The 22,995-nt window shown below is 49.4% G+C and overlaps 1 protein-coding gene across 1 annotated transcript; it reads right to left on the bottom strand.

The window, feature by feature from the left end:
• Positions 1 to 5,898: 5,898 nt before the first annotated feature.
• On the bottom strand, positions 5,899 to 11,966 carry Clec3b (C-type lectin domain family 3 member B). The gene is made up of 3 exons (XM_020181567.2): positions 11,694 to 11,966; positions 8,138 to 8,236; positions 5,899 to 6,377 (listed from the first exon to the last, which is right to left on the bottom strand). The coding sequence occupies exons 1-3, from the start codon at positions 11,800 to 11,802 to the stop codon at positions 5,977 to 5,979; spliced, it is 609 nt and encodes a 202-aa protein (XP_020037156.2). The 5' UTR covers positions 11,803 to 11,966; the 3' UTR covers positions 5,899 to 5,976.
• Between the last annotated feature and the right edge of the window lie 11,029 nt (positions 11,967 to 22,995).

Raw genomic sequence — 22,995 nt, 5'->3', positions numbered from 1 at the left:
AAAATCTGTAGGTGATTTGAAGAGACTATGGTGAGCTGGACATGGTGGTCACACCTGTAATCTCAGCACTGAGGGAGGAGGATCATGAGTTTGAAGCCAGCCTGGACTACATAGTGAGATCCTGTCCTCCCAAAATTTATATATATTTATATACATATATAAAATATATATATGTATATAAAGAGAGAGAGAGAGAGAGAGACAAGCTGTAATACCCACAGCTTGAATAACTTGAGAAGCTAAAAACTTGTGTTTGGTGTCTGCCTCGACACAGGCTCTGCTGTGGCCCTGCAATGTCCCATTGCAAACTCTACAAATGAAGAAATCACGGTTCTGAGATCTTGACTCCCTGAGGCCACAGGACTGGAATCCAAACCTGTCACGGCCATTGAGTAACTGCAAACCTACCGGTTGAGAAAGCCCTAGAGGTTAAAGCAAACCCTGGTTTCCAACTTGCCTTTGACCTGGTGGTTTCACTTGTCATCCTTATGCCGGAAACATTTTCTTAACGTGTTGCATAGTTCTTTTCTCAGCAATGCAAAACCAGGAGAGCTAATCCCAGGGCCAAAACCAACCCCACCCCATTGTCTCTAAACTTCTCAAAATGCCAAGTGTCTCACCAGGCTGAGGAGCAGGCTGGGGCAGGTGGGGTGGACAGAGGGCTAGGCAAGGGGCAGGCACTCTACTTACTAGTGGGCTGTTTGGAGAAGTGTTTTTGTTGCTTTCTACCGAAACTCTCAGGCTCATTCTTCAGTCAGTTGATCACTTAACATCCCTGTGCCTCAGTTTCTATTATATGATCTTTCTCCATCTTGGATCTTTTAGGGTTTTTTTCCTCACCCTCCCATCCAGAGCTGTGTTCCCACAGTTCATGAAACAACAGTGCCCTCTTGTGGAGAAAGTGTTAGTTGTCTTGTAGGTTGTACCAGGATTTTCCACTTGAAAGATTCCTAAACCATGTTGATAAATTAAGTCTCCTAGGAAAAGCAGGTAAGGTAGAATCTAACATTAGACCTCAGAAAAAGCCCTAAAAAATCTGTGTTTGGAGGAATGTTCTTTTACAAGATTCTGTATTCCCTATCACAAACTCAATAACACCAACAACCAGCATTATCACTCCCTCCCTTTTTTTTTTTTTAAACAAATCTTTCATAATCATATCCTGAAATGTCTGAAAACTTTCTTCAGGATTCAGGGGAAAGTGAGCGTACACAGCAGCAGATGGCACGTGGACTTTGGAACGCAACAGACTTGTGCTGGGGTTCCGGTCCTGTCATTCGGTGTTGTCAGAGAAGATATCTTTCTACCCATTTCCCTCAATTAGGAAGTAAATTTAGTAACACCTTCCTGGATGTTTCCAAGATCATGGTACAGGGCTTCTGGGTCAGCATAAACACTATCTGCTTTATTTTTATTAACATCTCCATCTTCTCTTTTCAAAGCCAAAATCAAAGGGAGATTTATTATTGCCTGAAGCTGTAAGGCCTCAGGATGCAACAGTGGGCCAGTGTTTTTGAATGCAGCAAAGATGGCTACGCTCATGTGTGAAAGGACCCATTCTACTAAGGGTTCAACAAGCCTGTCTTTCCACGCTGCTATGGTTTCGCAGTAAAGGGTAGAGTTTGGGTGGGTGGGAGAGATGTGGGGGAGAGGCGGGAACCAGGAAGAATGTTATTTGCAGTGGTTCAAGTGGAGACTTTATTTGCTTAAGTGGAACTGGAGAAGAGGGGACAGATCAGAGAACAACTTGAGAAGCAAAAAAAATCATGGCATCTTGGACATTATTGGAATCTCAGGTGTGACAGACACTGAGGCACCTTTGATGCCCCACAGATTTGGCGCATGTGTGACTGGACAGGTAGTGACCTTCCTGGGGCTGGTGAACTCAGGACTAGCTGCAAACTTGAGTATGAAGACACTCGGTTCCCTTTGGATGTGTCAACATAGGTGCCTAAAGACGTCCAGGTGGCAATGTCTACCAGGCATCTGAATTTGTTCACGTTTGGAATTCAAGAGAGACCCTAATGGCCCAGGTTCACTGCAGGAAAGGAAATGGCAATGCAGGAGAGGATTCTACGACTCCTAGGGACAGGATGGTCCACTCCTGGACTGGGCAGCCTTAAGGATCATCTGGTCTAAACTTCATGTGAATGGGGAGAACTATGCCCGACAGGCCTTCTCCAGTGACCCACCCCCAGCACCACCCAGACCAGCCCCAGGTCTCCCAGGCACCCCTGCTTCACTGGAATTGAGCTCTATATCTGTACTCCAGCTGTCTCCTGCCTTGGCTGGGATAAGCCAGGGAATGGAAGACTGAAGGAAAGGCCCAATGAGAAGAGGAGGCAGAATCAGGAGTAGCAGAGGCAATGGGGCAAGGAGGAGAGAGCCAGGCTCAACCAGGTCTGAGTGTGTGGCCCTGGCACATTAGTGAGGACCAAGGGCTGGTAGAAAGACCCTCTGCAGAAACCCTACCTCCTGCTCAGTGGTCTCACAAGTGCCAAGAGCAGCACAGTTCCCAGAGAAAAGGTTCAGGCTGCTGTTCCTCAAACTGGCCTTTCTAGAAATTCCCCTAATCGATTGTTGGACTAGAGTCTGAATGTCCCCCAAAGGCCCATGTGTTAAAGGCTTAATCACCAGCCTGTGGCACTATTTGGGAGCTGTAGAATCTTTTAAGAGATGGGCCTTCCTGGAAGAAAATCAGATCAGTGGTAGTGTGCCTTTGAAGGGATGTTGTGACCCTGGCCTCTTGCTGACTCCTTTTTTACTTCCTGACTGCCATGAGATAAGCAGGAAACCTCCTCTGCTATGTGCTCTTCCCATGATATATAGTGTTCTGCTACAGCCCAAAGGCAATGAGTGGAACCCAGAAACCATGGACCGAACCAAAATAAACCTTTCCCCTTTAAAAGTTGATTGTCTCAGGCATTTTGTCACACTAACAGAGAGCTGACTAATACATGCTGTCAGTACCCAATTGATCATAGCATCACAGGTATATTACATTTTTGGTAGTGCTAAGGATGGAACCCAGGGCCTTACACATGTTAGTGGCAAGCCCTCTTCCCCTAAGCTACACTCCCAGGAAACATGATTTTCTGAATTAGATAAATAGGTTTTCTAAAATTGGTTCACATATCCCAGAACGAAGCAGGACAGGATTCAGCATTAATGTTGATACTTTTAGAGTTGTAAAGTGACACCTCGTTTAGATGAGTGAGTTGATAGAAGTGGAAGGACTTTGGTTATAAAATCACCTAATACTTGACCTTCTAAGGTACAGGTAGGAAATGTTTAGTCACTGGAAATTATCTTGTAGGGTCTACTGACTGACAATTTGGTTAGGCTCTGCTCTAAATATATTAAAGGCAAGGGATTGGGAAATACTACATTTGCAAAAGGATTTTTCACCTATTTTTGTTTGTGTTTTTGTTTTGGCAGTACCGGGGTCTGAACTCAGGGCCTTATGCTTGCTAGGCAGGCGCTCTACCACTTGAGCCACTCTACTAGACCTTTACCTGGTCTTCTGTTGTTCACACCCTACACCAATATTTCAGTGTCCCTTTAGGGAACATCCCCAAAGCTTCCTACACCCCAGGGCGACACCCCCTGTTAAGTCAGGGTGGGTTGAAGAGATGGCCTTTCTTTTGAGGCAGAAGGATGACTTAAGCTCAGGAGCTTGAGGCTGACCAGGACAACATAGAGACAATGACCCCATCTTAAAAAAAAAAACTGGACAGCAGTGACTCATAGCTGTAATCTTAGCTACTCAGGAGGCAGAGATCAAGAGGATCACAGTTCGAAGCCAGCCCAGGCAAAAAAACCCATCACAAAAAAAGGGCTGGTGGAGTGGCTCAAGGAGTAGGACCTGAGTTCAAATCCCAGCATTGCAAAGACAAAAAAAAAGAAAGAAAAAAAGGCTGGATTGGAGGAGAGGTGTACCCAGTTTGAAGTATGCAGGTATCCCAAATGCAGGAGACTTTGGGATAAAAGCTGGGTGATGAGTTGCTTCACTATACTGCCACCTGCTGCTGTAAGCAAGCAGGGCTTATTGCCTGGCCTGCGCACCCCATGCCACAGCCCCTGCCTTTCCACCAGGACTGGCACTCACATTGGAAGGCATGGGTACCATGGAGAGAGCAGCCATCCTTTTCAGGAAGTTTGAACGTCCCTTGGCCACCTCTATCCTGCTAGAAGGCGAAGTAGGGGATCAGAAGGGTCCAAGACATAGACTTGAATCTCAGTTTTGTCCCTTCCTTAGTTGGGCCACCTTAAACATCTGAGAGTGTTTTGCTGATGGCAATGGACTTCGTCCCCAACTCCCATAACTGAATCTCATGCGATGCTCTTGGTGACAATGGCATGCAGTAAGTACACCACCCACTGCAAGCTGCTTTGTTCAACCCACTCCATCTAGCAAATCAAGCTATCATCAAGGTCTCACCCAAGGAGAGACAGGTTCTGAGGAAGTCCTGACAGTGGAGCCATGGTCACACTAGACCTGGGTACAGTGCTTGATGGCCAGATCATGCTAAGAGCTGGCCAGTAACCTCTGGAGGGCACCAGGCCACTTCTGCTTTATTCCATGAATGTTCCGGTTACATGAGGTGAGTTTGCAACGGTGATGGGAAGGCGAAGGCATCTGGAACCAGCTCTCAGTTAGATGCAGGCTCTGCTGCTTACTAGCTTTGTGACCAGCGGAAGCCACTGGACTTCCCTGAGGTGGCCTTCCTTTTCTGTATGATTACACCTCTTGTCCTGAATGGGTAAAATTAAAATCAGATGACAGGTTTAATCTGGCGGGCTCAATGACACACTCCATGAAACAACACAGACCACCAAACTCTCTGGGGATGATGGGAAGGAAGGAAATACACTGGCCCCTTGGCCAGTCCCCAGGGTGCCGAAGAAGGTGGCAGATGCAGATCTCCCCTGTGGGCAGCTCCCAGAAATAGACAACCAGCAGGAGAAGGGATCTCTTCTCTGGAATGGGGAGGGGTGGGCTGGATTCCAACAGATGAAAGTGGATTCTACAAAAAGAAGCTTAGACACTTGAATAAAGCCTGCAACTCAGATAACAGCATTATATCAAAGTTAATTTCTGGACTTTGATAACTCTGCTGTTATGTAAGAAAAGATCCTTGTTTTCAGGAAACACACAGAGAAGTATTTAGGGAGGAAGGGACATTATGTCTACATTTACTGTCAACAAATAAAATAAAGGATAGTGTAAATATAAGGAAATGTTGACATATGGAGAATCAGTTCTCACAACCTTCCTGAAGTATAAAATTGTGTGAAAACAAAAAGTCACAAAAAGAAAAAGCAGGCAGCAGGCCAGGGTTTTGTACCTCCCTTCATTTCCTCCCCCCTCTCCTCAGTTCTCTTTCCAGTCCTGTTGGGAATTCATTCTTGGTGTGAAATCCGTGTGCCCAGCTCCCCTCTTTCCATCTTCATCTTCTTCCTTTGGCCTCTGGGTTTTCGACCAGGCTCCCGGAATGCCCTCCGCGCCCTGCCCACCCCGCACACACCGCAGCGACTCTGCACCATCTTTATTTACATAAGGAGGCAGTGACAGGACGGAGCCACGAGGTCTGCCCCGCCCCGCCCAGCCCCCCACGGCCTCGCCCCTCCCCAGACATCCCACGGGCCCTGCCCCTCCCCGAGTCCCCACGGATCCTGTCCTCCACTCCCGTCCCCACGCTCCCCCCACGGCCCTGCCCCTCCCCACCCCCACGAGCCCGCCCCTCCCCCTGCCCCCTGCCCCCCATGGCCCCGCCCCTCCCCAGACATCCTACGGGTCCCGCCCCTCCACGAGTCCCCACGGATCCTGTCCTCCATTCCCGTCCCCACGCTCCCCCCACGGCCCTGCCCCTCCCCCTGCCCCCTGCCCCCCACGGCCTCGCCCCTCCCCAGACATCCCACGGGCCCCGTCCTCCCCGAGCCCCCGGGGAGACCCCGCCCCTAGGCCCCCAGAAGCTACACGATGGCGAACTGGCAGATGTAGGGCAGCTCATCCCGGCAGCGCTTGTCGAACCACTTGCCGTTGGCTGCGCCTGCCAGGGCGGCGCAGTTCTCGGTCTTGCCGCCGTCGGGCTGCGTGGTGATCTCTGTCTCCCAGTTCTTGTAAGTGATGTGGCCGCCGGTCATGTCCACCCAAGAGCCCTCGGCCGCCATGTCGTTGAGGCCTAGCCAGATCTCGGCCTCGCTGCCCACGCTCTGGTGCCCGTATTCGTACAGGGCGTCGTTCTCCACTCCCGTCTGCGGGGTGGCCAGGGTGCCCCCGCGCGAGATGCAGTCCTCGCTCGCCTCGTGGAAGGTCTTCGCCTGGGTGAAGGCCAGAAAGCACTTCATGTGCACCTTGGTGCCCTTCAGGCAGACTGGGAGGGGAGAAATGGCTGTCACCGAAAGGCCCCCGTTCCAAGCCACAGATGGTGGGCCTCCCAGACACAGGCAGGAGGGGTCCTGACCGTGTATCCCTTGAGGACCCTGCTGTGGGGACACTGAGCTGCAGATTCCCATTGGCACTCCTGCTACTGGGTCCGAAACTCTCTGTGTGGCAAAGAGCCACCATGCCCACAGTCATACCCCACCAGGGCAGCCAGCTCCAGAGCTGAACTGTGGGTGTGTAAAAGCCAGGCCATCTCCACCCAAGGCAGCATGATTTTGAAGGGCCCGTTCACCCTCCAGGCTCCTGTGGGGTCAGGCCAGGGGCTGTGCTCTGCCCAGTTCTGCTTCCTTGCCCACCCTCCCCAGGCATGGATTCCAGGCCTCTCCATCCCAGAGGTAACTTCCCAGGAAACCAGCCAGAGCCTCCTGCTCTCTGTAGGCTCAAGCTGCTGGCAGGACCAGTTTGCCCACCTATAGCTGAGCTCGTGCTCCAGGTACCCAAGACAGGCAATCCCTGCCCAAGAGGCAAGCTTCCTGGGCACAAGGCCAGGCCACTTCTGCCCCAGGGCCAGCTGGGTGGAGCTCAAAGGATAGAGCCGGAACTGTGTAAGAGCATCCCACAGCAGAGAGGCAGGAAGGGTGGGTCAGGGGCCAGAATTCTCAGTGTGAACCTGACACCCAAGGTTGTGAGGAGGGTATGATATGGTCAAGTTAGGAAGATGGAATGAATTTTGTTTAGCAGTTTGAATTTTAGCTTGACTTCTAACTTAAATGTTTAGATAGGGTGTGTGCAACACACTCTTGCACAGTGTGTTGCTGCTCAGCCCACAAATATTGGGGGGTCTACACCCTGCCTCACCCCTACTCACTGTGCACTTGGTCACTTCCACTCAACAAATATTGAGGCTCCATGACCCTTTGGGCATATGACAGAAGTGTCTCTTTGAAGGCTCTGTCCCAACTGAGCCGTGCCCCACCCCCTTGTGCTGTCTTGCAGCTTAGCCAAGCTGGCCTCCAGCTGCCTTTCTTTCCTGCTGGGGACACTGCGACACACTGCATAGGCCCTATTGGGCATGAAGGATTTGCTACCCTTGCTTCTAGAGGGCAAGACAGCCCCCAACACCTTGCTCCCTTGGGGTCTGCAAGGTGGGTTCAGCCACCTTGCCCAAGCCTGTGTCCTTTCTACTTTACAGATGAGGAAACTGAGGCCCAAAGGGGCATTGTGCTCATTCTAACATCCCTTGTGTGGCACACTTTCCAACTCCACCCCATCCTCACCACCCCCTGCCTCCAAGATAGAGGCCAGGCCAGTTGCATTCTTGAATTCTTGGATACCTCCCCCACCCCCACCCCAGCAATACTGGGATTTGAATTCAGTGCTTGCTAGATAGACACTCTTCCACTTGAGCTACGCCCCCAGCCTCTTGGATGCTTTTAAGGTGGAGGTCAGCTGCATCTGCTGCCTCTGTCTCTAGCATGCTCCAGGAGAGTGTGGACAGCCCTTGTCCTCTTGGGACAACCCCCACACATACCACCCAGCTGTGGCCAAGCCCAAGCTGTGCACACCTGAGTGGGTTTTGTAGACCCAGGTCAGGAGAGTTTCCTAAGAGGAAGCAGGCTGGGGACAGGCCCCTCCTAAACCTGGTGTCCTGGCCTAAGCGGATTCAGGACCTGCTGCTGGCTAGAGGCCCATGGGCCTGGTGCCTTCCTCCTAGGCATGCTGGTGCCCAGAAGCCATGCCTGTACTCACCTGTCTGCAAGGCCTGCTGCTCCTTCAGCAGGGCCACCTCCTGGGCCAGACTATCCAGTCGACTCTTGAGCTCCTCCAGCATCTTTGGGCCCATGCCATCTGGGATGGAGTCAGGAGGCAGGGGAGATAAGGACAAATGGGAGGTGGGGGGACAGGTAGAAGCTGGGGTAAGACAAGGACTGGGCAGGAGGATCCCATCTGCCAATTGACCCCAAAAGGGTAAGGGGAAAGGGCTCTCCTCATCCCTCACCCTCAACATCTCAGAGCTGCTCTCTCTCTGTCTCTGCTATTGTAATGGAGTACTCATGGCTTCCCTCCTGCTGGGGGTCTCCTTCCCTTGCTCCTGCTACAGTGAGACTAGTCCCACACTTGTCAGAACTGTTGCAGGGGGTCAGATGGGGCTGGGGTTAGTAGTAGCTGGGGATGGGGGCAGCCACCCCATCAGCTCTGGAGGAGATCAGGAATCAGGGCCAGGGGCCCATGAGACCCCATAGGTCACTTCCTCAGGCTGGAGGAATAGCACAGACCAGTAGCGCAGAAGCTCCAGCCTGGGCTCAGAGTGGCAGGATGTAGGCATATGATTGGCTCACAGGTCCTAAAAATAAGGGTGGCCTGGACAAGTCATTCTGCCTCTCAATAATTCCTCTTCTGTACAATAGATGCTAACAGCTGACCTCAGAGGACTCTGGAGATGACTAAGAGAAAGAAAGCAAGTAGTCACCTAGCTTGACACAGGGTGCGTGTCCATCCAGGCACAGGAATGGGAAAGCCAGGTTTTCATGTTTATGAAGCGCCCATGGCAGGCCAGGTTCCAGCTCACCCAGGCCACCTTATGTGATGCTCACAATCAACCATCTGCCTCGGGTGAAGTGTCATGCTATACCACTGCCTACACAAATGAGGAAGCCAGACTTAAATGATCCACCCAAGATGGCAGAACAGCTGGTGCAGAACCAAGGTCTGCTCTTGGCACCTGCTCAGTGGTGCAGAGCAGCCCTGACAGGAGCTGCCGGTGGGAGCCCAGTTCATGTGCATCAGTAGGGACAGGTAGGAAATGTGTATGCATGTAAGCTGAGAACTCTGAGGATGGACCCTGATCTTTCTCACACTCCAGAGCTTTTGGAAAGGTTGTGCTAAGCTTGGGGTGAAAGGTGAGGAGATGCTGCTGTGGTCCCTTTGGCTGTGACTGCATCAAGTTCACATTCATGAGATCAGAGCCTCTGTCCACCTATAGGATTCTTTGCCTAGCCATCATGAGCAAGACACATAGGGTTTTGTGTGCCCTACCCAGCCAAGCCCCATTAGTCAGCACCTGCAGGTGTAGAGGAGCTCCCAGAAGCACCCTGGGCTCCCTCTCCTCATCCCACATCCCACCCCTCCAGCCATACCAACTCATCTTCCACCTTCCCCCGACCAGGCACTGTGGTCACCTGGGCCTAGCAGTCCCTCTTCTGTCTCCCCCGTTTGTGCCCCAGCCCAATACTGGGCTTCTCAGGACTAACTGGAGTCCTGAGGAAAAGGCAGCCCTGAGCCAGCATTGCTAGGAGCCAGGCACCTGGAGTTTGCTGTGTCCCCAGGTGCTGCTGCTGTTTGAGTGAGAACCATTAGGGTTCACGTTCTAAGAGAGGACCACATTTCCCTGCCATTGTGCAGTTCCCACATGGAGAAAAAGCTCTGTGAGAATTTGCTGTGCACATGGATGGCAGGAAGAAAGGAAAGCAGGTCAGAATGCCAAAGTGGGTTATAGCCAGAGATGGGGGCTGGCCCAGGGCCCTCTGCTTCTGTCCTGACAGCCCCCCAAGTCCTTAATCTCCACCTATCTATTCATCCATCTATCCACCCACCCACCCATCCATCTAATCCATTTATCTATCCATCCATCCATCCATCCATCCACCCATCCATTCACCTATCTAATCTATCTATCTATCTATCTATCTTATCTATCTGATAGTGCTGGGGTTCGAACTTAGGACCTTGTGCTTATTATGAAAGTGCTCTACCACTTCGGGCACACTTCCAACCCTTTTTGCTTTAGGTTATTTTTCAGCTAGAGTTTCATATTTTTGCCCAGGGCTAGCCTCACAATCCTCCTACCTATGTTCGTTTAGGTTCTAAGTGGTCTCCAAAGGATTGTTTCAGAGCTATACATATAATTTAAAAATTCAAACAGTTGCCGGGTGCCAGTGGCTCACACCTGTAATCCTAGCTATGCAGGAGGCAGAGATTAGGAGGATTGCAATTCCAAGCAAGCCCAGGCAAATAGTTCGTGAGACCCTATCTCAAAAAAACCCATCACAAAAATAGGGCTGGTGGAGTGGCTCAAGGTGAAGGCTCTGAGTTTAAACCCCAGTACCACAAAAAAAAAAAAACCAATTCAGTTTAAAAAATCAAGGTTTCCCTCCCAGTTGAAACTGTCCCCAACCTGTTTTTCTTCCCAGTGGTAATTACTAACTCTTGTAGAGACTTCCAAACAAATTCTATGCATATACAATAAATATGTACTTTTCTAGTTAAACCCATTTATTTGCATTTTCTAAATAATTATTAACACATGTCTATTATATAAATTAATGGGATTCACTGTGACATTTTCATGCATGTATACATCGTGATAAATCCCTTTTTAAAAATAAATGTCAGCATAGTATCCATTCTGCTTTGACATTTTCTTTTTCACTTCATACAATCAGTCTTGGAGTTTCGTGGGGTTTGTGGTCCTGGGGATCTTTTGTCACAGCCTGTGGGGCTCCATAGTCCTGATGTACCTTTACGTACTTCACTATTCAGGCACAGGGGAGCCTGGGGGAAGGGGGGCCTGGGGATAGTCTCCACCTCCTTTCTTTTCTAGCTGTGCTCTTGGCTCCGGCCATTTGGCTCTCTGCCTTAGTCCCCACCCTCACCCCACTGAACTCCCCTGCAGGCATCCCAGCCCTGAGGGGGTGACAGCCGGTCATTGCCATGGTGTTCTGCCTTGTTGTTTCCACACAACCTAGGGTGACCTCATTACTGGCAGGGCTGCAAGGGCAGATCCCACTGCAGCCAAGAGCACTCCACCCTCAAGTGGCAGCAGAGGAGAGCAAAGCTGCTCTAGGCACTGATTCGTGTGACCTGTCTTCGTCTTCCCCATGTGTCAAGCATATGCTGTGCCAAGCACTGTGTTAGTTTCCTTTATATATTCTGCATCATTAAATATCCACAAGCCTTAAAGCAAACTCCACTCTCCCCATTCTATAACAGACTTAATTACAGCTCCCCCTGCTGGGAGTTGGGGGACTAAGCTCAAGGTTAGACTTCTTTAAAATATTGGGAAGCGGGGTGGAGGGAGCAGATGTCAGTTTAGATGATCTGGAAGAGTCTTTCCGATTCTAAGTCAGGGAACCTCACCATTCTGACAACCACCCCTGCTATGAGCTCCCCCAGCTGCCTGAGGAACTTACTTAAAGGTTCCAGGGCAGCTCACCAAGGACGAGCATGAAGGGAAGGAGCGTGAGGTGACATGAGGCGGGGTGACCTGCTTCCTGGAAGATGGGGAGCACCCTGATGTCCTCCTTACCTTTCTTGACATTTGCAGCCTTCTTAACCTTGGGGGTTGGTGACTCAGCAGTGACCTGGATCAGGAGGGAGAAGAGGCAGAGGAGCAGGTAGGGCCCCTGGAACTCCATGCTGTGTGCACGTAAGGGGCTGCTGCTGCTGCTGCTGCTACTGGGCCTGGGTCAGAAAGAAATGGCAGCTGTGGCCTGGGCTGTACGTCTTAAGGCAGCAGCCACAAGGACCTCTGTCCAGGAAATCGTCCCAAGACTTGGCTGTAGGCCTGCCAAAAAAAAAGTCTGCAAAAGGAAGAAGGCTTAGAGCCACGGAGCTGCAGCTCAAGGAACACCCACCCCCACAGCCAGCCCTGCCTTCTAGAAAGGAGTTGGCATGTCTGAGGAGTCTGGGAAATACGGAATAGTGTCTGTCCACCAGAGACCCTAGGCTCAAACCAACATGAGCTAAGAAGTATCATTTCTCCATGTTACCACTGAGGGAAATGAGGCTTAGGGAGGTAGAGGGGTTTGCCCAAACTATCCAGCCAGAGTGATCCAAGCTACCTGGCCTGATAGATTTAGTGTTTATGATTATTCATCGTTTTATCTCTTTTGGTTAAAAAATACAAAGATCTAGTTGGGGGCCAGTGGCTCCATGCCTGTAATCCTAGCTACTCAAGAGGCAGAGATCAGGAGGATCACAGTTTGAAGCCAGCCTGAGCAAACAGTTCATGAGACCCTATCTTGAAAAAAATATGTCACAAAAAAGGGCTGGTGGAGTGCCTCAAGGTGTAGGCCCCAGTAACACAAAACAAAAACAAAACAAAACAAAAACAAAGATCTTCCCTTTGTCACATTCTCTTTTCAACAATTCTGTCCTAAAGCCTTGAGAAGGAGTAATGAAAAGGGGACCACAGAAGGGAAGGGAGAGCCATGGGCCTCCAGAGCAAGTGCCAGAGAGGGAGTTTGGGGATGTCCTCTCCGCACCTGGTGAGGGGTGTCCAGGTTTCTGATTGTCAGTGAGAGAGAGAATTGCAGACTTGAACATAAAGAGATGGCAATGTGTATACATGTCTGTCCCCCAGCAACAAGCTCTCCAAAGCCTGGATCCTTTCTGGCATCCAAGTACTGGCTTCGAATTATAACTTTGCATTAAAAGAACTTTGGAAAAACAGCCAATTCCAGGGCTGGGGCACAGCCAGCAGAAAATGGTCCTGGAACATACTGTTTGCCAGAAAGCAAGGGAGTGATTAAAGAATGCTGAAGACAGGTCAGGCATGGTGGTGCACACCTGTAATCCCAGTTATTTGGGAGGTGGAGATCAAAAGGATCACAGTTTTAGGCCAGCCTGGGCAAAAAGTTAGCAAGGCCCCATCTCAAGCAACAAGCTAAGGCATGGTGGTGCATGTCCATCTTCCCAGCTACACTGGAGGGAGGCAGGAGGATTGTGTTCTGAGGCTAGCCCTGGGCAAAAATGTGAAAGCCTAGCTGAAAAATAACCTAAAGCAAAAAGGGCTGGGAGTGTGCCTGAAGTGGTAGAGCACTTTCATAACAAGCACAAGGCCCTGAGTTCGAACCCCAGCACTGTCAAATAGATAGATAGATAGATAGATAGATAGAAAAATAGATAGATAGAAAGATAGACAGACAGATAAAAGGATTAGAAAGATGGGTGGGTGGGTGGGTGGATAGACAGATACATAGATAGACAGATAAATGGATTAGATAGATGGGTGGATGGGTAGATGGATGATAGGTCGATAGATGGATTGGATGGGTGGATGGGTGGGTGGGTGGATGGATGGATAGATAGATAGACAGGCATGCAGGCAGACAGATAAAAGATGGAGACATGTCACAGCACCAGCCTGCTGAAGGAGCTTAGGAAACCAAGAGCACATGTGATATCAAGGGGATACCTATCAAGTCTGATGTTCCTCAGTGGGACAGTTGCATAGTATCTGTCCACAATGAGAAGGACAGCGGTCAGTGGAGAAGCTTGGCAGACATCGCCTTAACCAAGTGGCCAATGTAAACACCAACAGCAAGGAGACAAATTAAAAGCTGGCCACACGCTGGGGCAGTGGTGGGCACACAGCATCTGTCCACAAGTTCCTGCTGAAGAGACACACATGCCCCCACACTGAGGGGCGTTCTGCACAGGGACTGCTAGAACCCTCAGAAGAGCCCAGCTGCTGGCTAGGGAAGTGGTTTAGGCTGGAGGAGATGGAAGACCTGGAACTAAATGCAACGTGTGATTCTACACCAGAACCAACCACTCTCAAGGTTGTGACTGGGACAACCGATGGGGTGTGATGAGCACAGGGCACAGGAACACTTGTCCCCGTCCTGCTTCTGATAGAAGCCATGATGATGTAATAACAGCCTGGACTGCAGGCAACACGCACCGAACTGTTTGCCAGCAATGTGGCACCAGGCCAATAGCTTACTCACAGACCGTTCAGAGGGAAAATGCACATTTTCTGTGAGTTTGACGTTCAAAAAGAAAGTACAGTACCATGTACTTCAGTCTTTCCTGAACTGCCAGAGGTCTGCCTTGCCCCATCTGGCACAGGGAGGGGCTTGTTCTGCAGGCCCAAGGAAAGGAGCCTGGCTTGGCCGGTCAAGTACATTGCAGAGACGCCAAGGGTGGGGCCCTGGGCAGGAAGCAGAGTGCCTGTAAGGCCATTAACAACCCTGAGCGCCACCTCTCACATTGTCAGGGTGGGAGAGGGTTTAACATTCACAGCTGGAGCCTCAGTGGAACAATTTGGGGCCTGACAATTACATAACCTAACAAGGAGCCTTGCTTCCTGGAACTAGGTGGGTAGCAGAAAATTAATGTTCTTTTTGCTGGGTGCAGTGGCTTAAGCCTGTCACCTAGCAACTTGGAAGGCAGATATCAGAAGGATTGCAGTTCAAGGTCAACTAGGCAAAAAGTTAGCAAGGCCCTATCTCTATCAACAAGCCCAGGGTAGACATGCACCTGTGATCCCAGTTACAGGGGAGGCCATGGGGACTGTGGTCTGGAGCAGGTAATCTGGCAAAATGTGACACCTCATCTAAAAAATAACTACACTGGCTTAAGTGGTAGAGCACCTGCCTTGTAAGCATGAGGCCCTGAGTTCAAACTCCTCAAACCCCAGTATTGCAAAATAATAACAACAAAATCATGTTAATTTGTTTCTTTTTTTGGGCAGTACCAAAGTTTGAACCCGGGGCCTCATGCGCTAGGCCATCGCGCTAGCACTTGAGCCACTCCGCCAGCCCTGCTTTGTGATGGGTTTTTTTAAGATAGGGCCTCACGAACTATTTGCCTGGGCTGGCTTTGAACTGCAATCCACCTGATCTTTGTCTCCTGAGTAGCTGGGATTAGAGGCTGTGAGCCACCGGCACCCAGTCTCTTCTTTTTTAGTAAGGCCTTTGCTTTCCCGGCTTTCTGACCTTGGCCTGGCTCTATTACAGTCAAAGAAGATATGGAAGGAGTGTGCTTTCCAAGCACGGGGCAGCCAGAGGCCCCAGGGTTTCCAGGATCGCCTGCCTGAAGCTCCTCTGTGGGGATTCAGAACACTGAGGAGCTCTCCTGGGTTGCTCTGTGTTTTGTCACACTAGAGCTTTGCCAGGTCGAAATACACCCCATTCTCATGCATTTAACAATGCACCTTGGCCTGTGCTAGGTCCTAAGGATTCAAGGTGAAGGTCCCATGCTGCTCACTGGTCTGCAGTGCGGTCTCCCAGGGCACCAAATGCAGCCAGGGCAGGGCAGGGCAGAGCAAGAAGGCAGCCATAGAGGGCTTGGCCAGGTGAGAGGAGGAAGGAAAGAATGTGGGTGGGGAAAATGAGCACTCCTAGCCAAGTGAGATGACAACACATTCTAGATCACGAATGCCTACGGGGATAGGGACGGGGATGGCTAGAGCTGTACATACATGGAGACCAGCCATTAAAACCCTGGACAAGAGGTCAGTGGAGAGCCGAGCCTTGAAGGTTGCGAGCAGAGAGAGCTCACTTCGGGGAGCGCTTTTGGCTGCTGAGTGGGGGTTGCATGTCCAATGTTAGCCCCCAAGCATGGTGGGGCCACACCTGCCCTACAGGGAGCATAACTCTTTTCACTATTTGGCCTGGCAAGTGAACTGCAACTTCAGGCAGAGGTCAGCCTTGACATTGAGCAGTGGATAATGTCCTTGGTCTTCTTTTTATTTTTTGGTGAGACTGGGGTTTGAACTCAAGGCTTTGTGCTTGCAAAGCAGGCACTCTACTGCTTAAGCCACACCTCCAGTCCAATGTCCTTGGTCATTACCTGCAGGATTTTGCAAGGTTTTTGTGTGCATGTGGGTGCATGCATGTGTATGAATGTATCTGTGCACACGTGTGTACATGTGTGCGTGCATGCCCATGTGCTCCACAGAGCCCCTCTCTAGGCACTTGGGTTTTTATTTATTTATTATTTCTCTCTATAGGCAGTTGGGAGGCCACTTGTGATACTAAAGTGACTTACAGAGAATAGGACACAGGAAGCTGGCTTGGGATCTCCTCAGGTTCAGGCCTGGTTTGTCTTCAGGGTGTGACACTCGGAGGTACAATAACAGTTTCGAAAGAAGGCACGTTCACCACCTGACATTTTAAACCTGCACCCAGCAGCAGTAGCCCTTGCACCTTCAGAATGAGCTTTCAAAAATAAGAGCTGTCTTGCGAATAGCACGTTGACCTCTCTATTTGTGTGCTAAAAGTACTATTTCATTAAATATAAGCATTTAAAATATATCACTATTTTTCATCACCCTGTTTTAGCATCTCATCATTTTTAATTGCTTCAGTGGGCCTCAAAAAATGCAAGTGGCAGGCGGGCACCGGTGGCTCACACCTAAAACCCTAGCTACTCAGGAGGCAGAGATCAGGAGGTTTGCAGTTTGAGCCCAGCCTGGGGAAAGAGTTCTCAAAACCCTATCTCAAACATCCCAACAAAAAACGGCTGGTGGAGTGGTAGAGTCCTACCTGGCAAACGTGAAACCCTGAGTTCAAACTCCAGTACCACCTAAATAAAAAAGTAAATACAAGTGGCAGGCCTGGCATGGCAGCTCACATCTGTAAATCCCAGCTACTCAAGAGACATAGGTGGGAGATAGGTGGGAGGATGGAGGTCCTGAGGCTGGCTCTGGGCAAGAAGCTCCAGACAGCCCCTATCTGAAAAATAACTAGGGCAAAAAAGGGCATGGGGAGGTGTGGTTCAAGTGGTACAGCACCTGCCTAGCCAGAGTGAGGAGGCCCTGAAAAAAAAAAGTGGCTCACTGTCTCTTGTCCCTGTTACAGAGTAAGTTGGAAGAGGCCATCAGGTCCTCTCACTCCTTGATGTGGGTGGGATGCCCTTCCCACTGACCTGTCACATGTCCCTATCTGCTTGCTTATTGTTGGTCTCCAAAACATCTCTGGAGCTATCATGTCCTTCTTTATCCCTTCTCTAGTTTCCTTCCTCCCTTTTCTCCCAACTGTTCCCCTCCAATATACTTCCTGACCAATTTTTTTTTTTCCTCAGTGCTGGAGGGGGTGGGGGGAATTGAACCCACCCATGCTATGCTCGGCAGGCATATCACTGAAATATACCTCTATCCACTTCCTGGACTTTTTTTTATTTAGAAAATCATCTTTAGAGAGAATTCTGCTTATCACCACCCTCACTATAGTCAGATCTCAGAACAAAACCTATCCTTGAAGGCCTGCTGCAGGTAGGGGCCTGTGCCTCCTGGGGGCAGACTGGATGTGCTGGTTGGAAAGCACAGGTACGTGGGCTCTTTGTGGCAACCATGCCTCTTCTGCTGACAATGCCCAGCTTGTAGCTTTTGAACACTAAGGTCCTTTTGTCCACCCCCAGCCCTCCCTGGCCAGGTGCAGACACCCTTACAGCCACTGCAATGGATCCCTCCTACTGGCACTGACAACATGACCCCCACCAGACATGGGACAGCAGGCAAGGGTGGATTCAGCTAGGAGAGTGACGCCAGATGAATGTTTCCTCGAGGAAATATCTGTTCACTAACACCCCACCCACAAGGCTGTCTTTTCATATCAATTTCCCTGCACGAAGAATAATCTTGCTAACAAAGACTAGAGGCAGAAAAATCAGAGGAAGAGGCTCAAAAAGCACATTGCTTGTTTTCAAGTTTGTTTCCACCCCCGCCCCCCTGCCTCCAAAGTTGTTGGAAGTCTGAGTTATACAAAACAAGCTTGGGTACTCCACCCATATCAGCTCAAAGACCATGAAAACTTCTGGCCCAACATGGAGCCACCCTCACCCCATACCATCACCCTGCACAGATGTTTCCTTTCAGTTCCAATTGGTCCTGTGTCAACAGAAATGTGGCCCAGCCTGAGGAAGCAGAGAGCTTTCCACATCCGCTTTGGAGGTCAGAGCATTCAGGGTGCAAATCCCTCCAAAAATGCAAGAGGAGTTCGAGCCTTTAGTCAAAACCAAACTCATTGGGAGATGGAGATCAGTGTGAGCCCAGGCAAAAAAGTTTGCAAGACCCTATCTTAACTAATAAAAGCTAGGATGATGGTGCATGTCTGTCATCCCAGCTATTTGGGAAGTATAAATGAAAGGATGGGGTGCGGGGAGGGGAGGAAAACACACACACATACGGCCTATTAACCTTGGCCTCAATGGCCTTTACTAGGAAAGCCATCAGTTCACACTTTGTTGACCTGGTCCTCTGTCACTCATTCAAGTGTTGCCTCTGCTCCTGGGTACCAGGTCCTTTGGGGGACAGCAGGTCTTAGCTCTTATGGGGCTCACATTCTCGTTGCTTTGTCCTTAAAGGTCAGAAGTATGGCAATGGAAAGAGAATTGGGAGTCCCAACATCCAAATCTAGCAAGATACCTAGCACTTGTGTCTTTTGGGCAAGTTATTCACGACCCAACACCTCTTCTATGAAATGGAGCCATAATCTCTGCCTTGCTGCACATGGCATCCTTTCAGGGTGCACACTGAGGTCACATGTGGGAGACAGATGGACAACCTGCACAATTGCAGGAAGGACAGGATGAATCTGAGCGACCACACTGTCCCAGTGTGCCAAGAGCAAGATGACCTCTTTCTACTCTTTTTTCCCCTCCTTTTCAGGGGAGACAGGAAATCACCTGATTTGTAGCTTCTGGAAGAATAAATGAGCAGCTCAGCTTGGTTTTGCATTTACCCGATGCCTTTGACTATTGCCAAAGCTTACACAGAAGAAATAGAAATTGAAAGCCTGAGTAGCCCTATGGGATGCCACAAGAGATTTCGATCTACCTTAAATGAAATGCCTTTGCCTCCCATCTTGTCTTAGATCTCCACTGTGTGTTTAGAGATCCTTAAGTGTCCAAGTGGCCATGGTTTTGCTGGTGTCTCTTCTCCCCGTGTGCACCAAGCTTGCTCCTCATTTCCTGTCCAGCCTAAAAATGACTGGTGACAGACTATTCACTTCATAAATCTCTCCCTTCTCTGGAATTTTAGGCCATGTTCTTTGTTTCCAGAGATCTCTAAATCTTTAAAGAAAGGATTTTTGAAATGTATCCAGCTGTTTTAGTTGTGGCAGCGGGAATGATGGTTAGCCAAGGCCTACAAATCCTAACCAAACCAGATGTCACAACTGAGGGATTGAGTGCCATTTTTGGGCAGTAACATGATTTCCAGAAGATCTGATCTGCCCTCTTCAGGCCCATTCCCCAACTCCATGCATAGCCCTTCTCTCCAGTCATCCCATCCTGTTCCTTTGTGGGCTTTGACCAATGAGCCAAGCAATACTCTACTACCCAAGAGTCTATATACATTCTTACCCTTTCACACAAACTGAACCACCAAGTGTACTACTTCTCCCAGTTTCTCCATTGCTGTCCCAAAGGGCCACCTCTGGGCGAGACTGGAATATGACAGCCCCTTTTTGGTGTGCATCTATAATGGACTCTTCCACACACCAGACCTGGGTTTTCCTCTTCCAATATCTGGTTGTAGGAATCTCCTTCTGTGGGGCCAGAGATGTGGATGAGAAGCATGGATGGACAGAGGAGGTGACAGAGGAGTCCGGGTGACTTTGTTCCTTGTTTGTGCCCACTGTACTGCTCAGGCCCAATCCTGAATGTACATTCCCACCATGCATGAACTACTGCACCTCTTATGACCAGATGGGTCTGACAATAACCAGCTCAGGTCAGTTGAGGCCCAGGGTCAAGTACTCTTTCCTTAGGTGCAGTGGCAAGCCAGGAACTGATTTTCAAACACACTCAACTGGGAGGCAAATAATTTTCCTTGACATGGTCTTGCCTCAGAATCCTAGGGGCTCCACACAATACCTGTATCCACACCCAACAGCCCCAGCTCCACTACAATCTGTCATATAGAGAAGGAAGGAGGTCTGAAATTCCATGTAGGTGGCATGAGTCTCCCATCATCTTCTGGGCTCCTTTTCACAGATAGAAGCTTTGTGAATAAATCAATAGAGGAGTTGAAACAATGTTCTTAGGTGATCATTTTTTGCCCCCCATAGCCAGAGACCCAACAAATAGAATAAATATTTCTTTTATTATGGGTGGGGATGGGAATGGATGTAAGGTCCAAATTGTTCTCTATCTTAGAGCAGCTGTCTTGAGAATATCCCACATCACTGGACACCTAAAATCATTACCAACACAGTGGTCTCCTGAATCTTTGTGGGGTTTGTTTTATCCTCTTCCACACATGTTTTACTAGGACTTCCAACTACTGACCACTTTCTAGGCAGCAGATCCAATAAACATGATTTGTTCAACATTAGGGATCAGTACAATGGCCTGGAAGAACTCACCATAAAATAAAGCAGTGATTTACACAGAGCTGAGACAAAGCCTGAACACATCTTGCTGTCATTCTGCTTTTGATCCTTCTTGTTGCTGATTAAGGGAGTATTTGCCTACTATACAACCACATCCCAAGCCCCAGACACTGTGTTGATTTGTCCCAGGCAAAATACTTCACCCAGCATGGCAGTTGAAATTGGGTTTACTTCTTATGTGTGTAGGAGTCCTCGGTCACCCATTGTGTCCCATCTGGCTTGTACAAAGGTCACAGAGTTAAACTAAATGGTGATGAGTTGAGGACAACCACAATTGCATCCTTTGTCTTTGATGTTGGTGCTAATCTGTAATTCTTCCGAAGAGCCAGTATGGTTTCTGATTTACTTTCTTGGCCAGAGAAGGGAGGCCATTTTTCTGATCTTGCCTCTTACCACTGTGGTTCTTAATCCATCCCAATTATACCATATTCACTTCATGTATGCATCTGGGGACAAAGAAATAATCACACTGAACCCATTGTAAGCTAGACTTGTGCCAGATCTTCACTTACTGCCTGGTTCCAACCCTGTGCCTGTTGTCTGGGTTCCCCCCAATCCCCTGCCTCCTCCCACACACACCAAAAGCAGAGCCTGAGACGAGGACCCATGTTCTGGTGGTTTATTTGGAAGGTGGTGCCACAGGGTGCAGGAGGGAAGGGCTGGGGAGAGAAAAAGGGCAACGACAAGAGTTGAACTCAGTCATGAGCACCTGAGATGCAATCACACCACCGTGAGAGAAGCAGACACCTCTCAGAATGGTCCACCCAAGGACCAAGCACACCAAGTCTTCCTTCCAGTGCCAGTGGGTAGCTTCAAGAGCCACTGAGTCCTCAGAATTTCTGGACTGCACATACTTAAATGCTGAGTGGGCTCCTGCCAGTATTCTTGACTTGGCATCAGAAGTTGAAGAACAGGGTGAAATGCATATGGAAAGTAGAAAGCGAGCCTGTAGTTGTGCCCTTCCCCTCCACCCCCCAACAAGAGAGACTGAGGAACAGAAGCAGCACAGCAGGGTCATCTCACACTTCCCCAGTGAGAGGCATTTACCCTTGACCACTACTTGGGAGCACAAATAATACTGGAATGAACTTCCTTACATTTAATACTTCTGCCTTCTTGTATCCTGAGTTGCTTATTTTGGTTACTTTCCCAGAAGTGGAAATACTAGGTCAGAGGCAACGGACATCTTACTCACTGTGTCAGATCAAATAGGCTTATGCTCTGCCTGTTTACATGGAAGACACTGCCTTTATCGAGCAAAATGCAAACCACTGTTAATATTCTAAACCCATGTGTTTTGCAGGCTTGAATTTACGTGATTTGGGAGATCCCAGGATGACAGAAACATTAAAACCTACTTGAATCTTATGTAACACTGCATTCCTTATGCCTGCCCTGACTTTGGCAGACTTCAGTGTTCTTCCCCCTCCCTGAAATGATTAGGTAAAGGACACTAAAGACAGCTATGGCTCTGATGGATCAAATTTAGTCCCTCTGGAACAGTATTTTTCCAAGTCTTTTCCAGTCCCTTTCTGAGAGCTGCAATAAACAGAGCTTCACAATCAACCCTTCTGGAGAGAGATGATCATCTGGTGGTTCATTTGTAACATTCTGCCTGCAGGGGAGGCCTTCAAGGAAAGGTATGGAATGGTCAGCAATGGATGCTGACATTCTTATGTTTCCTGTACTGCCTGGCTGGCTAGCACTGCTGGGAAGGTGGCAGCTATTCCCTATTCAGCTGTCCTGGCAAAGCCCCATCTGTCTGAAGAAAAATGTAAGCAGCCAAGTTTCACACACATGCTCTGAGATCAAGCCTCCAAACTTTATCCACACTTGAGTTGCACATCTGTACCACCAATGGGCAGACTACCAGAAGCAGGGAGGAGACAGTGCTGGTTTCCGACCTGTTAGGAGCAGTAAGTGTCATGGTGCTTGCAGAAACATACAAGATGAAAACCCAGGCTGTTCTCAACAGGGCAACAGCTTCTCTCCACAAGGATAGGCCTGGCTGTGCTGGGAAGGGTACCCATGCCAGGCCTCTGGAAGTGGTCCGAGGGGGCTTCAGCTCACATTATGTTGTGTTAGGTGATAAACTCCTAACAACGTACCCAGTTTATCTAAGTGAAGTGCAGCATGTAAATGCCACGGCCAAAATACTCTACACCATGAATCAGCTCCTTCTCCAGGCTAAGACTGATTTAGCAGTTTTGGTTCCCCTGGAAAAACAACAAAGACTGCTCTCTATGAAGACTTAATTCCAACCTGCTGCACTGTGAGCAGATGGCCTTCCGTTCTATCCCCAGAGTATGAAGGCCGGCTGATAATCAAATGACATCTTCCAAGCAGCCTTCCCAATGCTGATATAACATGAAATCTTACAAAACACCAAGGAGTGGTTATAAAACAACTGCAAAACCAGAGTGATAAGAGAAGTTGGCCGAGCTCCTGGCCTGAAGGAGCTCCGCCCGGATCTCTTGGATGCAGGAC

Source organism: Castor canadensis, chromosome 17 (genome assembly GCF_047511655.1).
Source record: "Castor canadensis chromosome 17, mCasCan1.hap1v2, whole genome shotgun sequence".
In the NCBI taxonomy this organism is placed as follows: Eukaryota; Metazoa; Chordata; class Mammalia; order Rodentia; family Castoridae; genus Castor; species Castor canadensis.
The sequence above is the reverse complement of the archived record's forward strand: the minus strand, read 5'-3'. Positions and strand labels throughout refer to the sequence as shown.

Bases quoted from the DNA above. Each gene is read 5' to 3' on its own strand.
- Clec3b (XM_020181567.2), bottom strand. From the start codon at position 11,802: ATGGAGTTCCAGGGGCCCTACCTGCTCCTCTGCCTCTTCTCCCTCCTG. The intron at 8,237-11,693 runs GTAAGGAGGACA...ACTCCATCCCAG, and splicing joins GGCTGCAAATGTCAAGAAAG to ATGGCATGGGCCCAAAGATG. The intron at 6,378-8,137 runs GTGAGTACAGGC...CTCCCCTCCCAG, and splicing joins GCAGCAGGCCTTGCAGACAG to TCTGCCTGAAGGGCACCAAG.